Source organism: Scyliorhinus canicula, chromosome 2, assembly GCF_902713615.1.
Source record: "Scyliorhinus canicula chromosome 2, sScyCan1.1, whole genome shotgun sequence".
Taxonomy (NCBI): domain Eukaryota; kingdom Metazoa; phylum Chordata; class Chondrichthyes; order Carcharhiniformes; family Scyliorhinidae; genus Scyliorhinus; species Scyliorhinus canicula.
Window position 1 is genome coordinate 154,540,555 of NC_052147.1, and position 20,095 is coordinate 154,560,649.

The 20,095-nt window shown below is 44.2% G+C and overlaps 1 protein-coding gene across 2 annotated transcripts in view; it reads left to right on the plus strand.

Annotated features, from left to right (window-relative positions):
* Positions 1-20,095, plus strand: part of LOC119960260 (basic leucine zipper and W2 domain-containing protein 1) — a 73,996-nt gene that overhangs the window by 17,054 nt on the left and 36,847 nt on the right. Inside the window, exons 3-8 of one of the 2 annotated variants that reach the window (XM_038788009.1) lie at positions 586-762; positions 2,635-2,729; positions 8,860-8,925; positions 9,255-9,390; positions 12,569-12,678; positions 16,972-17,142. In XM_038788009.1, the coding sequence (XP_038643937.1) occupies positions 586-762; positions 2,635-2,729; positions 8,860-8,925; positions 9,255-9,390; positions 12,569-12,678; positions 16,972-17,142 (755 nt within the window). Of the gene's footprint in view, positions 1-585; positions 763-2,633; positions 2,730-8,859; positions 8,926-9,252; positions 9,391-12,568; positions 12,679-16,971; positions 17,143-20,095 lie in introns of those variants that run through there. The other variant, XM_038788017.1, reaches the window with a different exon arrangement.

Genomic DNA, 20,095 nt, shown 5'->3' on the forward strand with positions numbered 1-20,095 from the left:
GTGGGTGGGAATGGGTTTTGATGCCTGCAGGTATGGGATTTTGTCCGGAGGAAGGTTCCAAGCTCGGGACTACAGGATAAGGTTGTCAAAAACAGGGGTTGGGGAGGAGAGGGTCTTGGAGATATACAAGGAATTGGGAGGAGAAGAGGAAGAGTTGGGAGGGGAGTTGGAAGTTGGACAATGGGAAAAGGCCTTGAGGAGAGTCGATTCCTCCTCGTGTCCCTGGCTTAGTCTGATCCAGTTCAAGGTGGTCAATAGGGCTCATATGACTGGCCCAGATGAGTAGGTTTTTTGAGGAAGTGGAGGATGGATGTGGATGCTGTGGTGGAAGCCCGGTGAATCATGTACATATGTTCTGGACGTGATGAAGTTGAAGGGATTCTGGCAGGGATTTGTGGACGTCATGTCAGAGGTCCTGGAAGGGAGGGTGACTCCGAGTCCAGAATTGGCAATGTATGGGGCATTGGAAGATCGGGGGGGGGTTAAGAAATGTTAAAGTGTTGAAACTGTAAAATTACAAATGCTTCAATAAAAATATTTTCTAAAAAAAAAGTTTGCCGTGCTGATGAGTTTCTCCTTATGTAGATGAAAAAGAGAAGTTTGAGCCTACTCAGTTCCAAGATTCTATTATCCAAGGTTTGAATGAAAATGGCAGTGATTTGGAAGCTGTAGCAAAGTTTCTTGATGCTTCTGGAGCAAAGCTCGACTATCGCCGCTATGCTGAAACTCTATTTGATATCCTGGTGGCCGGCGGGATGCTGGGTAAGAGCTCCATTTGTTTTTTGAAAACTTTTGAATCTGTATTGCTAATTTTGTTTCAGTTGTTGTGAGGATGGCTTCTAAATGTAAGGGAAAGTAATACATGGTTTGGAAGGGAAAATTAATAAATACACATCATAAACTGATCCTTGCCTGTAGGAGAAGTAACTGTCTGTATTTCCACTGAACCAGTGTTCAGCTGGCATTCTGCTTTAATGAGTTTCCTGGCTGGAGTTTACATGTATGCGAGGGTGGGATATTGTAACTCGATTAAGCAATCTATATGCAATTAGGTACAAAGTAATGATTTGCACAAAATTATTTTCCCCATCCCCTCAAACCCCAGATCTTTTAAATGCCCTGGGACTTGGAACTGGTAATGACTAGGCTTGTAAAAACTGCTGCTGGATAAACCAAATCAGGGGACAATTCTTGTTTTTAAAAAAAAAAATCAGAAAGGACCAATTTGACCCACAAGCCACGTGTTAAGCGTTCTAAAATAGTGACATTCTTTGTGTCTGTGTGGTGTGTCAGTCTTTTTCACTCTCATCCATGTTCACACTTCCAATGTCACTTCCCAGCATCTCCTGTGCAACCGAAGCAAATGCAGCATCCGCCCATTTTACTGTTTCCCGCACCATTGTCCAGCACATCAAAGCAGTGCTTCTATGAAGTCATCAATTTGTTACAAGCTCCTCTGAGTACATTAATTTAGTGCATTGAAGAGAATTAATTTTAGTTGATGTGCTTTTCAAGTCCTGTATTGGATTGTGGTTTGAGTGCCGGAATTCCCCAGTACACAATTTAGCACTATTTATCTGCTGATTGTTTGCTAAAATACAAGGTCATTTCCCAAACTAACACTGAATATTGGTGAGACAGATGGCATTCCAGCTGATCTGTCACAATGGGATAGCTTGGAAGCCCTGTAGGTTCACGGTGATTTTTCAGAGATTACTGCAATGTGCTGTGCATTGTGATTTTTAAGAACTAGATCAAGACTATTTGCTTAGCTTTCTACTTCAAAACTCGTTGGTTAAAAAGGTCTCTCTTTTCTCGCGCTCTCTCTCTCTCTCTCTCTCTCTCTCTCTCTCCTTCTCTCTCTCTCTCTTCTCTCTCTCTTCTCTCTCTCTCTCTCTCTCCTCTCTCTCTCTCTCTCTCTCTCTCTCTCTCTCTTCTCTCTCCCTCTTTTCTCTTTTTTTTTCTCTCTCTCTTTTCTTCCTCTCTCTATACTGCCCTCCCCTGAATCCTTGTTGCAGATTTAAATTTGTGTAGATCTAGGAAGTATATTTTGCTGTCTCATTTGGACACTTTATCTGAGGCACCTAACACATGGTTGAATATATTAACAAAATTTTGTTAAGCACTAAAGGAGGTCATTTGGCCCTTCGTGTCCATGCCAGCTCTCTGCAAAAGCAGCAGAGCTCATAATCCCGCTTGCCCCACATTTTGCTTGTAGCTGCACAACTTTTTCTCGTAATTATCCAGTCCCCTTTCGTAAGCTTTGATTGAGCTTCCTTCCACGTTGGACAATGCATTCCAGATCCTAACCACTCACGAGTTAAAAACATTTTCTGGGGCACCATAGTGGTCAACATTGCTGCCTCACGACGCTGAGGACCCGGGTTCGATCCCAGCCCCGGGTCACTGTCCGTATGGAGTTTGCGCATTCTCCCAGTGTCTGCGTGGGTCTCACCCCCACAATCCAAAGATGTGCAGGGTCAGTGGATTGGTCGTGCTAAAATTGCCCCTTATTTGGAGAAAATAGTTGGGTACTTTAAATTTGTATTTAAAAAAAAAAAAAAAACATTTTCCTCGTGCCTTTTGGTTCGTTTACCATTCATTTTAAATCTTAATTTCCTTTCTACTTTATAGCTCCAGGGGGTACCCTTGCTGATAACGTGAGCCGTACAGATGTCTGTGTGTTTGCTGCTCAAGAAAACCTAGAGACCATACGTGCATATGCTCAGGCAAGTTCTATTGCTTCTACATTTTTCCTCCTATCCGAGAAATGCAAAGTTCACTTCATTTATTTATGGATCTAACTTGTCGGAAGTGCCCACTAGTGGAAGCCATTGTCTCTGTTCCTAGCTGCCTACTTCTTCTCTCCCTGACAACTGGCTGAAACTGAACCAGATTGTTCACAGCTTTGATGCCTTATTTGATTCCGGAGTGAACTCCTAACTGGACAAGTCTGCCATCACTAAGACCACCTGTTTCTGCCTTTGTAACATCGTCCATTTTTGTCCATGCCTCAGCTTCTCACTACTGAACCCTTCAGCCATGCCTTTGTTACCTCCAAGCTTGATAACATATTCCTGGCTGGCTTCCCACATCTACTCTCCGTAGAATTGAGGTCATTCAAAACTCTACTGACCATTATCCTAACTTGTAGCAAGCTTTGTCCGTCCATGCTCACTGATCTACATTGGCCCCCAATTAAGCAATACCTTAATTAAAAAACTTTAATCTTTATTTTCAACTCGCTGCATGGCCCCACCTGCCTTTGTCCCTGCCTTTGTAACCTCCTTCAGCTGTATAGCCCTCGGATATCTGAACTCCTCCAGTTCTGGTCGTCGAGCAGCCTTTAAGCGCAATTATTGGTAGATGCACCTTCAGTTGTTTAAGCTCTGGAATTCTCTCCATAAACCCCTGTGCCTCTTTCCCAGTTTAAAGCGCTCCTTTAAAACCAGCCTCATTTGATTAGGCTTTCGGTTATCTGCCCTAGTATATCCTTATGTGGCTTTGTATCATTTAATGCTATTTGACAATGTTAAAGGTGCTATATTAAATGTAAATTGTTGTTTTTTTGAAAATCTTTTTATTGCCTTTTCTCATATTTATAAACAGTTGTTACTTATATACATTACATTTTTCTTGCCCGCGGTTTGTCCTTTGGTTCTTTTTTTCCCTTTTTCTTCCCTGGCTTACTCCTCATTGCTGGCCTTGAACAGGTTTTGGAACAGGCCGACGAACTGCCCCCAAGTATCAGGAAGCCTTTCTCTGACCCTTGGATGGCGTACTTAATCTTCTCCAGGTGGAGAAATTCCGAGAGGTCAGCGAGCCAGTGCTGCCGATTGCCAGCCGAGCAGGATTCTCTGGCATGCGAGTAGGGAAACGAAAGCAAGGACGTTGGTTCCCTTCCCCATGTGTAGCTCTGGCTGCTCTGATACCCTGAAGCTTGCCACTTTTGAGCATGGCTTCACCCTCCCCCCCCACAACGTTGGACATTGCCTCTGAGGAGGCTGCCCAGAACCCAGCAAGCTTGGAGCAAGCCCCAAACATGTGGGTGTGGTTGGCCGGGCCCCTCTGGCACTGTTCAAATTTGTCCTCCACCTCCGGGAATAACCTGCTCATTAAGATTCTGGTCTGGTGCGCTCTGTGCACCACTTTGAGCTGCATTAGGCTTAGCCTTGCGCAGGATGAGGTGGAGTCACCCTGCTCAGTGCTTTGCTCCAGAGTCCCCATCCCACCTCAGTTGCCAGTTTGTCCTCCCATTTTTGTCTAGTCCTGTCCTGTGGTGTTCGGGCTCTGTCCACTAGCTGTCCGTATATTTTCCCTTCTCGCTGCTTGGCCTATCAGGTCCTCTAGTAGTGTGCTTTCTGGGGCCCCGAGGCACCCTATTGTCTCTTTGCGGAGGAAGTGCTTTATTTGGAGGTGTCTCAATTCCTGTCCTTTTGCTAGTTTCCGCTTCCTTGTCAGTTAGTCCAGTGACACCAGTCTGTGCCCTATGTAGAAGTCCCTGACCGTCAGTGTGCCCCCTTCCGCCTCCATCTTTTGAAGATGGTATCTAACATGGCTGGGGGGAATCTGTGATTGCCGCAGATGGGGGCCATCAGGGACATTTTGGCTATCCCAAAGTGCTGTCTCAACTGGGTCCACGTTCTCAGCGTGGCTGCTACCACTGGGCTTGTTGTGTACCTTGTTGAGGAGGATGCCCCCCCCCACACACACACACACACACACACACACACACACACACACACACACAAAAAACGCCATGATTAGCCTGTCTTATGTTTTGAAAAAAGGCCTTTGGGGTGAAGATTGGGATGGATCTAAACAGGAAGAGGGACCTTGGTAGTATGTTCATCTTGATCGTCTGCACTCTTCCTGCCAGGGAGAGTGGGAGTGAGCCCCACTGTTGACGGTCTTTTCTTACTTCCTCCATCAGGCTGGTCAGGTTCCACTTGTGGATCTGTGTCCAGTCCCTTGCTATTTAGATCCCCAGGTAACGGAATCTGTTCAGGGCCGTTTTGAACGGGAGCCCCTTCAGCTCTGTCCCTCCCCTTTTGGGTTCACTGGGAATGTCTCGCTTTTGCCCAGTTTAAGTCTGTAGCCCGAGAAGGTTCCAAACTCTTTCGGTATTTGCAGTATTGCCTTCAGTACCTCCTGTGGCTTCGAGACATAGAGGAGCAGGTCATCTACATAGAGTGAGACTCTGCTCTTTGTCTCCTCTGCGGATTCCCTTCCAGCTTTTTGCGTCCTGCATGGCTATTGCTAGGGGTTCGATCGCTAGCGCGGACAAGAGTGGGGACAGGGGGCAGCCCTATCTTGTTCCTCTCTGTAGCTGGAAGTATTCAGAGCTGGTGGTGTTAGTTCGGACACTCACTTTGTAGTACAGAAGCCCCACCCAGGCGGTGAATCCCGCTCCTAGCCCAAACCGTTCCAGTACCTCGAGGAGGTAGCTCCATTCGACTCTGGTAAATTGCTGTTTGACATGTTTATGTATTCTTTTAATGAAGCTTTTAAATTAAGACGGCATGCAAGCATTTTTCCCACCCAATTTGCAATTTTTAGCTTCAGAGCACAGTTGGAAATTATTACTGAAGGCTTCATACTAATGATTTAACTTTGTGGTCCTTCACTTGAAAAAGATACCTGGAATGGGAGTGCAACATAGGAACAAAGCACTCCCTTAAAAATAGTACTTTCACATTTTCCCTGTATATGCGTGAGTCTTATACCACCACCACCCCCACCACCCCCCAACAATCTTTTTTACAAGTTTTTTTTTAAGTGTTAAAAAAGTGCCTTGCTGCAATAGATCTTTAAAACTGACAGAGAATGAAACTTGGCTCACTTTGATTTGCGGCACTCCGTAACTGGTTAATCCAATTGTTGGTCGTTCTACGTTAGCGTGTTTAACACTCCTCCAATAGAGGCAGTGTGCTTAACACTCGTTTGGCTCTGTTTCTTACTTCTATGCTCTGGAGTCGCCAGGTGCCGTAAGAGACACCGTCACAAGTGCTAAGGTCAAGTTCAAGTCAATAAAGTCATACACCGATTAGTAAGTCCAAAACAATTAGAGTTTATTATAACAATTATAATAAATACTCATGCACACGCTAAAAGACTAATACTTATCTAAGTAGGAACAAGCAAGGTCAGGGGACAAGGCCTTTGTTCCTTTCTGGTCTGCAACTTCTGTTCGCTAATAGTCGGCAAGAGTACAAGCAATGCCTGGGTCACGTAGCGATCGTCGTTTTGGCACTTACTGATAGATGGCTGTTGCTCAATGGCCGGTGATGAAAGACAGGATCTGGAGGCTGGAGTCGGAGGCCGGAGTCGGGATGCAACAGGCAGAACCATATGCGGGACCTTCTTTTTATAGGTCCCCAGAGGTCCGTGCCCCTTGGGGCGGGCTCTCTCACCTGCTGGGGATCGATTGGGTCTTTCCCAATCGATATGATTCGAACCCCTCTATCCTGGGGTCGTTTCTCGATGGCTGGGGTGGTTCCTAGGGCTCATTGTTCTGGTTTCTCTGGCGCCATCCTGGCTGGGTAGCTATAGAAAAGTATCAATCGATACTTAAATGTATCTATTGTATCTGGGACTGTCCCGGTATCACCTCATTAGTATGCAGATCGTTTTCCCATTAACAGCGCTGCCTGGACTCTGCAGCTGTGGGGAAACCGGTTTTTACGAGTGTCTCACTGTTGAAAGCTTCTGCAAGCTGTTTGTCCTGGACTATGTCCGTTTTTCCCTGCAGTCTTTGCAGTTCTCCATTTTGTATACTGGTGTCTATTTTAGATGGCTACACAATGATCCTCTAAAATATTAAAATAACATTTCTCCTCACCTCTACAAATTCTTTGTCTCACTAAATTCTATACTGCAACTGTAAAGACAATTTCCTTCTGGCTTATATTTTGTCATACAAATTGTGCACCATACCCGATAGTTGATAAGTTTGCTAGAATTAAGTTTTTAAAGATACATAAGTACCAATTCTGTTTTTCCCAATTAAGGGGCAATTTAACATGGCCAATCCACCTAACCTGCACATCTTTTGGGTTGTGGGGGTGAGGCCCGAGCAGACACTGGGAGAATATGCAAACTCCACACGGACAACGCCCCCAGGCCGGGATTGAACGCTGCCCTGCTAGAATTAAGTTGATGTATAAAATATAGTGGTCCAACTAATCTCATTGCTGGCTTAATAAGGAAGAATAAAGGAAATATTCAGCCAATGCAAGTGTTTTAAACAATGTTTTGTATAGTTTGTGCATTTGAGCTTCACTGGATTAGTCTTGTAGCTCCAGCTGAATATAAAAATGGTGTTCACTGTACACTATCTTAGCACGGTATGTTACTAGATTTTGTTCAAATGTAGTATCTATTGGGAGTTTTGCAGCATGAAATGATGGTACTGTGGCCAAAGTATATTTAGATACCATTACTAAATACTCCCAAAATGCTCCTAGATTCACTAGGTTAATCCCAGAATTGAGGGGGTTGGATTACGAGGAGAGGTTTGAGTAGACTGGGACTGTACGAGATGGAATTTAGAAGGATGCCAGATATCTTATAGAAACATAAAATTATGACGGGTTAGGATAGATGCGGGAAAGTTTTTCCACTGGCGGGTGAAAGCAGAACTAGGGGGCATAGCCTCAAAATAAGGGGAAGTAGATTTAGGACTGATCTTAGGAGGAGCTTCTTCACCCAAGGGGTTGTGAATCTATGGAATTCCCTGCCCAGTGAAGCAGTTGACGCTCCTTCATTAAATATTTTCAAGATAAAGATAGATGGTTTTTTGAAGAATAAAGTGTTATGGTGTTCGGGTGGGAAAGTGGAGCTAAGTCCACAAAAGATCAGCCATGATCTCATTGAATGGCGGCGCAGGCTCGAAGGGCCAGGTGGCCGACTCCTGCTCCTAGTTCTTATGTTTTGTTAAAATAGTAGTTAACATGATGGGGTAGGATGCCACGATAGTGGGAATTCTGCAGCCACTCTTGTGTTTTAAAGTGAAGCAATAAGGTGAACCAGCAAGCACTGCGAATCCATGTAACATGAGCTGATTTGCATGGAGATAAAATGCCATACACAAGAACATTAAACATGTCAATTTTTGACAGACCGGCAAGTAGTATTTCTTGCGCCTCTGTCTGGACAAATGCTGATTATTTGTCAAATGGGAATGTTTTGCATTGCACTCTTCCAAATTGTATGAGACTTCTAAACTAAAACACTTTATATTAAAAAAAAGATTGTGGGGGGTAAGACTCGCGCACATACAGAGAAAATGTGAAAATACTATTTTTAAGGGAGTGCTTTGTTCCTATGTTGTACTTTGTGGAACCAGACATAAACATTAATGTGTAGTCAATGCACAACTTGTTCAAATGTTGGAGTTTTGTTAACTGCTTTAAACCCGCGACAAATTAACCTGTTGCAATCTGTTTTTGAATGATGAGCTGCTGATGTTTCCTACGTTAAAATGGTTGAGGTTGTAGAAAACTGAGTGATTTGGGCCTGTCCCATAACAGCAACCCTGAAATTAACACATGTTTTGCCTGGATAATATAAACATGAATAGTTTGAGTTCTGAAACCAATAACAAAACTTTGGAGTTGGAAATATCTTGCCTTTCGAAAGCTGGACTCCTAACAGTTAAACGTGTTTCATCATGTGTGAGACTGCTTGTATTTCATTGTGGCTGAATTTTCAGTGTAGTTGCAAGGATCTTTATAATGAGGCAAGCCAAAGGATGAATTGCTGAGCATTCCTTTTTCTATCTGCTGGTATTCACTTTTTGCTGTAGCTTTCAGCCACTTGCTGAAGGATATTTAGTGACACTAAAATTTTGCATTGCAGGTGTTTAATAAGCTGATCAGGCGTTACAAATATCTGGAGAGAGGATTCGAAGAGGAAATAAAAAAGGTCTGAGCTAATTCAAGTGATTATCTTAGCCACTTATTGAAATATTTAAAAAACTTTTTTGCTACCAATAATAGAACTTCAAACAGCAAATCTATGCTTTGCAATGTGGAATCAGTAATTGATGAAATTTTTTATAGCTCTAATTCATTATTGGTATTTGTGCACATAATTGCTCTACCTTTATAACCAGAGCAATTGATCAAACTGACCTGCATGAGCAAATATATATATTTTTTAAGGAACTTGTGCCAATTATGTTTGCAATATTAAATATTTCCTGAAAACTGATGGATAAGAGACTAATATTGATCACCACTGGTTTGTTGCAGCTGCTGTTGTTCCTGAAGGGTTTTACAGAATCTGAACGAACCAAGCTAGCCATGTTGACTGGGATTTTGTTAGGCAATGGAACATTATCATCCTCTATTCTGAGCAGCCTCTTCAATGAGAACTTGGTCAAGGAAGGTAAATTCTACATTCATTCAGTTGCCTTGTCATAAATCTTAGTCTGAGGTGTTTGATTCCTATGTCCAAATCATATTCAATGTCATAAGATATAAGAGCAGAATTAGGCCATTCGGCCTATTGAGTCTGCTCTGTCATTCGATGGTGGCTGATATATTCCTCATCCCCATTCTCCAGCCTTCTCCCTATAACCCCTGATCTCCATATTAATCAAGAAATCACTACAGGGCTACAGACCAATAGCTGGATGGTGAAATCGACAGAATAATTCTTTCTTAGAATATCAGAACTAGGAGCAGGCAATTTTAGCCCCTCAAGCCTGCCCCATCATTCAATACGATCATGGCTGATCTCGTCATGGCCTCAAGTTTGCCGTCCTGCTCGTTCTCCATAACCCTTCGACTCATTACCAATTATAAATCTGTCTAACTCCTCAAATTTACTCACTGTACAAATTCCACAGATTCACAACCCTTTGGGAGAAGTAGTTTCTCCTCGTCTCTGTTTTAAATTTGCTACCCCTTATCCTGAGACTATTACCTCTTTTTATAGAATGCCCCACAGAGGAAGCATCCGCTCCACGTCTACTTTATTTATACCGTTTATCATCTTGTGTACCTCAATTTGATTTCCTCTCATTCTTCTAAACTCTAGAGGCTATAGGCCTAAACTGCTCAACCTTTCTTCATACAACAAATCCCATCATCTATAGAATCAATCTAGTGAACCTTCCCTGAACTGCCTCTATTGCCACTACATCTTTCCTCAAATAAGGGGACCAAAACTGTGCACAATACTCCAGGTGCAGTCTCACCAATGCCTTGTACAGTTGCAGCAACACTTTCTTACCTTTATGCTCTGTTCCTTTAGCTCTCGATGCCAACATTCCATTTGCTTTCATTATTACTTGCTGTACCGGTATGCTAGTTTTCTGTGACTCATGCACGAGGACACCCAGATCCTCTGCACCAGAGCATCCCGAAGTGTCTCCCCAATTAGATTATTTAGAGATGGGTGGCACAGTGGTTAGCGCTGCTGCCTCACAGCTCCAGGGAGCCGGGTTCAATTCCGACCTCGAGTGATTGTCTCTCTGGAGTTTGCGCTTTCTCCTCATGTCTGCTTGGGTTTTCTCCGGGTGTTCTGGTTTCCTCCCACAGTCCAAAGATGTGCAGGTTAGGTGCATTGGCCATGCTAAACTTTCCCATATTGTCCAAAAGGTTGGGTGGGGTTGCGGGAATGAGGTGGAGGCGTGAGCTGATGCACACTTGATGGGCTGAATGTTTCCTTTAGCATTGTTAATTCTAATTTGCTGTCCAAAATGCATGACCTCGCTTTTGCACATTAAACCCGATCTGCCATATTTTGGCCCATTCTCCTAACCTGTCTATATCCATTTGTAAGGTTCTTATTTCCTCATTGCAACTTACTGTCCCACCTATTTTTGTGTTGTCTGCAAATTTTCCTGTAGAACTTTCTATCCCTGTATCCTAGTCGTTAATATAGATTGTAAATAGTTGGGGCCCATGGACAGAACACTATGGCACCCCACTAATTACATCTTGTATGCAGAAAAAGACCCATTTCTCCCAAATTACATTTCCTGTCCGTCAGCCAGTCTTCTGTCCAAGCTAATAAATTATCCCTAACTCCTTGTGATCTAACCTTGTGTATTTAAAAAAAAATAAAAAATTTAGAGTACCCAATTCATTTTTCCCAATTAAGGGACAATTTAACATAGGGCAGCACGGTGGCCTAGTGGTTAGCATAACCGCCTCACGGCGCTGAGGTCCCAGGTTCGATCCCGGCTCTGGGTCACTGTCCGTGTGGAGTTTGCACATTCTCCCCGTGTCTGCGTGGGTTTCGCCCCCACAACCCAAAAATGTGCGGAGTAGGTGGATTGGCCACGCTAAATTGCCCCTTAATTAAAAAAAAAAAAAATAAAAAATAATTGGCTAATCTAAATTTAAAAAAAAAAGGGACAATTTAACATGGCCAATTGACCTGCCGTGTACATCTTTGGGTTGTGGGGGTGAAACCCACGCAAACACGGGGAGAATGTGCAAACTCCACACGGACAGTGACCCAGAGCCGGGATCGAACCTGGGACCTCGGCGCCGTGAGGCAGCAATGCTAATCACTGTGCCACCGTGCTGCCCCCTCACCTTTTGTATTATCCTTCTTCTGTGCGGCACCTTTTCAAACGCCTACAACATCTGCAGGATCCCCATTATCCACATTGCTTGTTACGTCTTAGTTTATTTTTCATGCATTGATTCACTTACGCTGCTATTCACCGATGATTCATGGTTATCATTACTAACATTGACTGTTGTAAAAATCCATCTGGTTCACGAATGAACTTTAGGAGAAAAAATCTTATCCTGACCTGGACTGACCTACATGTGACTCTAGATCCACCTAATGTGATTGACTCTTAATGCCCCTCTTGAATGGCCGCAAAAAACACTCTATTCAAAGGCAATTAGAGACTGGCAACAATGCTGACTTTGCCAGCGGCACCCATATTGCATACAAGAATAAATAAAATAAAAAGCTTGTGGGTGCTTTTATTTTTGATGAATGTTGCTAGAATTCAGTTAATTTCTATTTTTAAAAAAAAAAATTTTTTAAAAATAAATTTAGATTACCCAATTATTTTTTCCAATTAAGGGGCAATTTAGCATGGCCAATCCACCTATCTGCACATTTTTGGGTTGTGGGGGCGAACCCCACGCAGACACGGGGAGAATGTGCAAACTCCACACGGACAGTGACCCAGAGCCGGGATCGAACCTGGGACCTCAGCGCCGTGAGGCAGCTGTGCTAACCACTAGGCCACCGTGCTGCCCTAGAATTCAGTTAATTTTAACTAAAAGATATTGAGAAATTCCAGGCTGTGTAAGTGATTTATCTGCGTTTTGAGTAATGTTCTGTTTGGTCACTGCAAATTGTGGTACAGATAAGGGTGACCATAGTGACACCTCGTCTCTTAGCTCTAGATCCTGGATCTACTTTATGTAAGAAGGATGAGGCATAATGAGGTTTATAAAATAACATGGATTACAGTAATAACAACATATTTTGATATGGATTGATGGTGGACGTGATTGCATCATGTCTAGCAGTGGATCAGTCGGGGCTTTTGTCTGCTTTGTGTCTAATCTTGGTTTTGTTTCAGGTGTTTCAGCAGGATTTGCTGTAAAACTATTCAAATCTTGGATATCTGAAAAGGACATCAATGCTGTTGCTGGGGGCCTTCGAAAGTTCAATATGGACAATAGATTACTGGTGAGCGTTAAAAAAATGACAATCAATTGAAGTTGAGAAATGCGTAACACTTTCCTGTGGAAAACCACATGTTCAAGTTGGTAAATTAAAGTTTCACATCATGCCATTGTACGTTGATTTTTTGTTCAAATCATCCAAACTGGAAATGACAACTGTACCAATGATTTTCGCTCCCGATACACCCTTAAGAGAGCAAAACCACTTGAGAAAATTTATATTTACTATTAAATTGTTTATCTAAGTTATAAATTTATATTTTTATAAAGGCATATATATTTTCAACAATTTTTGAGGAAAAACAACAAAGTAAATAATACCCACCCAGCCAACACACACAATTCCCCATTTCCGACTAACCATTTCCCACCTCATCCAACCTCCCATGCTTCCCTCTTTCCTTTTATTCCCCCTCCGCCACTCTCAGCTGACAGCTTAATTCTCTCCAAGTCAATAAACACCCACCTCCAGGTGCACCCTCGCATCAAAGCCCCTCAGGCTGAACTTGATCTTCTCAAGCCACTTAAACCTGGCCATGTCACAAACCCATACCTCTGAGTCCTTCCACACCAATAAGATCCGTCTCTGGGCTACCAGAGAGGCAAAGGCCAAAACATCAGCTTCTCTCGGCCCCTGGACTCTCTGGTCTTCCAACACACCAAAAGTCTCTGAACCTGTACCTTCAATATCTTTGACATGACATCAGCAAATCCCCTAAACCTCGGACATGCCCAAAACCTATGGACATGGTTTGCGGGCCCACTCGCACACCATCCACACCTGTTTGCCACCCCTTCAAAGAACCTGCTCATTCGGGCCACGGTCATATACGTCATGTGGACCGCCTCGAATTGTATCAGTCTAAGCCTGGCACATGATGAGGACGGGTTGACTACTGAGGGCATCTTCCCACAACCCCGCCTCTAATTCCCTGCCCAGTTATTCCTCCCCACTTTCACTTCACCTCCCCTATCGGGCAACCTACCATGAACACTTTATAAATTTCCGAGACCTTCCCTCCCCCCGCTCCCGTTTTCGACACTACCTTGTCCTGGACCCCCTAGGGCGGTGGGTGGGGAAAGGTCGAAACCTGCCTCCGCTCAAAGTCCCTTGCCTGCAAGTTGCAGAATCCATTCCCACCAGGCAGCTCAAGGTCCTCTTCCAATTCCTCCCAACATGGAAAGCCCCCATCGATAAACAAGTGCCCAAACTGCTCGATCCCAGCTCGCCACCCCAAAAAACTCCATCCAGCCCCCCCCGGTGCACTTCTAGCAGTTTTTAGATAATTGATTTTAATCTCCCTGGAAAAATAGAGTTCTCTAGAATTTGGGTTGGCAAGTGGATGAAAATCTTTATGGTTTCAGTCAGTGTTTATTGTGCGGTACTTACTATTTCAGTATTCAGGTTGAAGCAAATGTGACTAGGAAAATTTCCATTCATTTTTTTAGCCACTTTGACTCCTGGCTTGATGCTTGCCGGATTCTTCACTGGGTACAAACCTCTATAGAATAGAATTTCTTTGTTTTCCCATTGTTTTCTTGTTGACTTGAGAGACCCCAGAGAGTGCCATTTTGCACGGATGTCTGAGAATTACGACAGATGATCAGGAGAACCTGGTGTTTTAGATTTGCATAATTGAGTTAAATGTCTAGTTTGTAGATTGTGTATTGATTGTGCCCAGTAGGTATGGTCGAGAGGTTTCCCAAACTTTTTCAGCTACGGAACCTTGCTGACCTCCCCAAGAGTCTTTCTTTTAAAATTTAGAGTGTCCAATTATTTTTTTCCAATTAAGGGATAACTATATATACATGTTCTGTTGTGTAACGAATACTTCCAAGTCTGATCAATTTGTCATTCTTTTTTAAAATAATTTTTTTTTATTATTTTATTTTTTAAAAAATAAATTTAGATTACCCAATTATTTTTTCCAATTAAGGGGCAATTTAGCGTGGCCAATCCACCTACTCTGCACATTTTTTGGGTTGTGGGGGCGAAACCCACGCAGACACGGGGAGAATGTGCAAACTCCACACGGACAGTGACCCAGAGCCGGGATCGAACCTGGGACCTCAGAGCCGTGAGGCGGTTGTGCTAACCACTAGGCCACCGTGCTGCCCTTTAAAATAATTTTATACGGGTATTTGCAATTTTTATAATAATATCAATAACACGACATAAACATGGCACAATAAACATTTCCACCCCATCACAATCTTCACACACCCCAACCCTAAAATAAGAGCCCTTTGGCATTCCACTTGCAGTGTTTCGCTAGGGTGATGTCCACGGCACTCAAAACACGGGTGGTGCCGAGTCCAGAGGTGGCGATCTTTGGATGGTTGGAAAATCCGGGAGTCCGGGGGGCGAAAGAGGCCGACGTTTTGGCCTTTGCCACCCTGGTAGCCCGGAGACACATCTTATTGATGTGGAGGGACTCTAAGCCCCCCAGTGTAGAGACCTGGGTTAGTGACATGGCTGGGCTTCTCAGTCTCGAGAAAATAAAGTTCGCATTAAGAGGGTCACCCTAGTAAAACCCTGGTAAAACCCTCTAAGCTTCGGGCATGCTCAAAACATGTGGACATGATTTGCTGGACTTACCACGCACCTCGCACACCTATCCTCTGCCCCCAAAAAACTTGCTCATCCGGCCACTGTCATGTGTGCTGGTGGACTACCTTGAACTGTATCAGGCTAAGCCTGGCACATGATGAGGATGTATTAACCCTGATTAGGGCATCCGCCCACAGACCCGCCTCTATCACTCCCCCTAGCTCGTCTTCCCACTTGCCCGTGAGCTCCTCCACCGGAGTTTCCTCCGATTCCAAAAGTTCCTGGTAGATATCTGATGCCTTCCCCCTCTCCCACCCATGTTCTGGAGACCACTCTGTCCTGTATCCGCTGTGGCAGCAGCAACGGGAAGGCCGGAACCTGCCTTCTCAAGAAGTCTCGTACCTGCAGATACCTAAACCCGTTCCTTGCTGGCAATTCAAATTTATCCTTCAAGGATTTCAAGCTAGGGAAGCTCCCATCTAAAAATCGGTTCCCCCATACTCCTAATTCCTGCCCTCTGCCAACTCCTGAACCCACCATCCAACCTACCCGGTACAAACCCGGTTATTACAAATTGGGGTCCAAACCGATGCTCCCTCCACTCTCTTGTATCTCCTCCACTGCCCCCAAATTCTCAGGAGCCCCCCCCCTTTTCCAAAACTGCGCTCCAGCAGCACTTTCTTCACCCAAAGAGTTTTACCCGCCAACACAAAGCCCGAAATAACCTTATTCACCCATTTTTAAAAAGGCCCTCGGGATGAAGATGGGGAGGCACTGAAAGACAAACAGAAATCTAGGGAGGACCGTCATTTTCACAGTCTGTACTCTCCCCGCCAGTGATAGCGGGAGCATGTCCCAATCCTCCTTTGTTTGTTCCACGAGCCGGGACAGGTTTAACTTGTGCAGTGCTTACCATTCCCGAGCCACCTAGATTCCCAAATATTGAAAGCTCCTTCCTACCATTCGAAACGGCAGCTCTCCCAGTCTCTTCTCCTGCCCTCTTGCCTGGATCCCAAACATGTCTCTCTTCCCCATGTTCAATTTATACCCCAAAAAATTACCAAATTCCCCATAACCTCCCCCCATCCCCTCCAACAGGTCTGAGATATACAAGAGCAAGTCATATCTGTGTAAAGCGAAACCCGGTGGCCCCCCCACCACCACCACACCCCTCCCCTGAACCAGCCCTTTCCAGTACTTAGAGACTCTGAGCGCGCATCTATAAATAGATCCCCCCCCATCCTCCTAATTCCTGCCCTTTGCCATCTCCGCAACCCACAATCCAGCCTATCCAGTACAAACCTATGGTTATTATAAATCGGGGTCCAAACCGATGCTCCCTCCACTCTCGTATCTCCTCCACTGCCCCCCGATTCTTAGAGCTGCCACTGCCACCAGGCTTGTGGAGTATTGGGCCAGCGAGAACATGAGTGCCGTTATCAGTGCTCCCAAAGTTGTCTTTACATGACACTGTCTGCATTCGCTCCTACTCTCTCTCTCTCCCCCCCCCAACCCACTTCCTAATCATTGCTATATGAGCCACCCAGTAGTAATTACAAAAGTTTGGCAGTGCCATTTTGTCATTTTTAATGGGAGGAGCGATGCTGATCTTTTCCTTTAAAACTGGTATTGCTGCTGGAGAGCAGAATTCTCATTTCAGTCACGTGCACGTATGGGACACCCCCCCCCCGAAAATATCTTTTGCAACACAGTTTGTTATAAAATTGTTTTCTAAATCTTTTGCAGGAATTGTTCCCAGCTAATAAACAGAGTTATGATCACTTTGTCAAGTACTTCACTGATGCAGGCCTGAAGGAACTCGCAGACTTTGTCCGCAACCAGCAATCTCTTGGTGCACGGAAGGAGCTGCAAAAGGAGCTCCAAGATCAAATGGCCCGTGGTGATCCCCTCAAAGAGGTAATAGTGAGAGTTAGTGACATTAACTGTAACTTGCTTCAAGGTTGGTTGGAGAACATAAGATATAGGAGCAGGATTAGGCCTTTAGGACAATCGAGTCTGCTTCGCCATTTGATCAGGGCTGATCTCATACTGGCCTTAACTCCACCGTCCTACCCGTTCTCCATAAACCTCCACAGAACGTAGAAATTGGAATATATAACTGAAATTGTGTGATATTGCTGCTATTGGTTTCTGATTGGCATTATAGCTTAAATTTATTGCTATTTAATGGAATTTTTGGTAACATCACGGATCGACTTAATCTGCAATGAAATAATATGCTTCATCGGCTAAAATTACATTTGGCTGCTCCCTGCAGTGTTCCCTTGGCCCCATGTGGGATTTGAAGCCACGTCCCCAGAGCATTAGCCTGGGTCTCTGGATTACTAATCCAGCATCAATTTCACTGCGCAATTGCCTCCCCGTTGGATAATGAGGGTGGCATAGTGTTTAGCGCTGTTGCGAGTCTCTTGCCTCGAGCAAGTGGATTCATGTTCAGTGCACGCGTCTTGGATTTTAGATGGTCTTGATGGTTGCTTGAGGTCTGTTGTCTTCTCTAACCTAGTTTCATGCCTGCACTGGACTTTGAAAATTGCAAGTCATGAAGGATAATTGAGGTGTATCAATATAATCGTGCTATTGCCACCCAGCCTCTGGTGATTTTAATATTGCCTCAGAAGAGATTGGTATCACTGGCTGTCTTGAGCTGGAGGATATGCCTTTGTACAGGCAACCAAGGAGACATAAATATTTGCGATTGTTGTGAATATAGTCAAGGCATGTGGTGCTTATACATCTAGTGTTGTCTTGGAACACGATCCCTTCAAGAATGACCTTTCCCCACTCCTGTGTAACAGAGTTTGAGATCAGGTAAGTCCCAACAACCAAGCAAACTAGAAAAAGGAGCACACCCGTCTGCCATTCATTAAGATCATGGTTGATCATTAAGATTATGGTCTGCCCTGCATGATCCTAGACCCCCTTGCCTATCTCAACTGTAACCATAGTCTTTGATCCTGCCTCCACTGCACTCTGGGGAAGAGAATTCCTCTGAGAAAAAGGTTTCTCTTCATCTGTTTAAAATGGGAGACCTGTGATTTTTTTTCAATTGTGTCCCCTTGTTCTAGATTTCCCCCCACAAGGTGAAATATCCTCTCCACATCCACCATATCAACTTCTCTTGGGATCTTCTGTTTCAATAAAGTCACCGTTTATTCTTGTTAAGTCTAATGGGTATTACCTAAAGCATGTAAACATAGAAAAATAGGAACAGGAGAAGGCTACTTGGCCTTTCAAGCCTGCTGTGCCTTTCATTATGATGATGGCTGATCATCCAACTCAACAGTCTGTTCCCACCTTCCTCCCCCATATCCTTTAATCCCGTTCCCCCAAAGAGTTGCATCTAATTTCTTCTTGAAAACATAAATGCTTTGGCCACAACTATTTCTGTGGTAGTGAATACTCCACAGGCTCACCATTCTCTGGGTGAAGCAATTTCTCCTCATCTCAGTCCTAAATGGTGCCCCCCCCCCCCCCCCCCCCGCCGCCGCCATTGTGAACTTCCTTTTTGCATCTTTCCTATTTCGTCCTGTTAGAATTTTATAGGTTTTGATGAGACGCCCTCCCTCATACTTCTGAACTCCAGCGAATGTAATCCTAACTCAAATTTTTCCTCGTGTCACCCCAGGAATCAGTCTGGTAAACCTTTGCTGCATTCCCTCTATAGCAAGAACCTCCTTCCTCAGATAAGGAGAACAAAACTGCACACATTATTCCAGGTGTGGTCTCTCCAAGGAACTGTATAATCGCAGCAAGACATCCCTGCTCCTGTACTTGAATCCTTGCACCTGCAAAGGACAACATACCATTTGCTGCCTTTACCGCCTACTGCACCTGCATGCATACCTTCAGCGACTAGTGTACGAGTACACACAGGTCTCGATGCACCTTCATCCCCCATTTATAGTCATTCAGATGATCTGCCTTCCTGTTTAAGCTACCAAAGTGGGTAACACATTTATCCACATAACTGCAACTTCCCAATCATCAACTTGTCCAAATCACACTGAAGCATCTCTGCATCCTCCTCAAAGCCCACCCTACCACCCAGCTTTGAAAATTTGGAGATATTACATTTAGTTCCATCATCTAAATTATTAATATACATAGAATAGCTGGGGTCCCGCACTGATCTCTGCGGTATCCCACTATTCGCTGCCTGCCATTCGGAAAGCGACCAGTTTATTCCTACTGTTTGTTTTCTGTATGCCAACCAGTTTTCTATCCATCTCGGTCCCATGCGCTTTAATTTTACATGCTAATCTCTTATGTGGGACTTCGTCGACTGCAAGTCCAAATAAACCACATTCACTGATTTTCCTTTACTAACTCTGCTAGTTACACCCTTGAAGAATTCCAGTAGATTTGTCAAGCCTTCTGTAAAACCATGCTGATTCTGCCACACTTCTTCAAATTCTCTGCTATTAAATCTTTTATAATGGACTCTAGAATTTTCCCCAATACTGATGTCAGACTGACTGGTCTATAATTGTCTATTTTCTTTCTACTTCCCTTTTTTTAAAAAGCCAACACCTGTTTCCTCAAAGTCCAGGACTTATAAATATCTGAAACCATTCCCCGGCGGCAGCTTGAAATTGTTCTCCAGCGCCTTAAGACTGGGAAAGCTCCCGTCTATGAATAGATTTCCCATCCATCTAATTCCTGCTCTCTTGCAATTTCGGAACCTGCCATCTATCCTGCCCAGCGCAAACGTGTGGTTATTGCAAATCGTCCAGACTGACGCACCCTCCACCTTCTTATACCTCCTCCTCCTCTTTAGCAAAACTAAAGAGCTGGTCATTGACTTCAGGAAGCAAAGTACTGTACACACCCCTGTCAGCATCAACGGGGC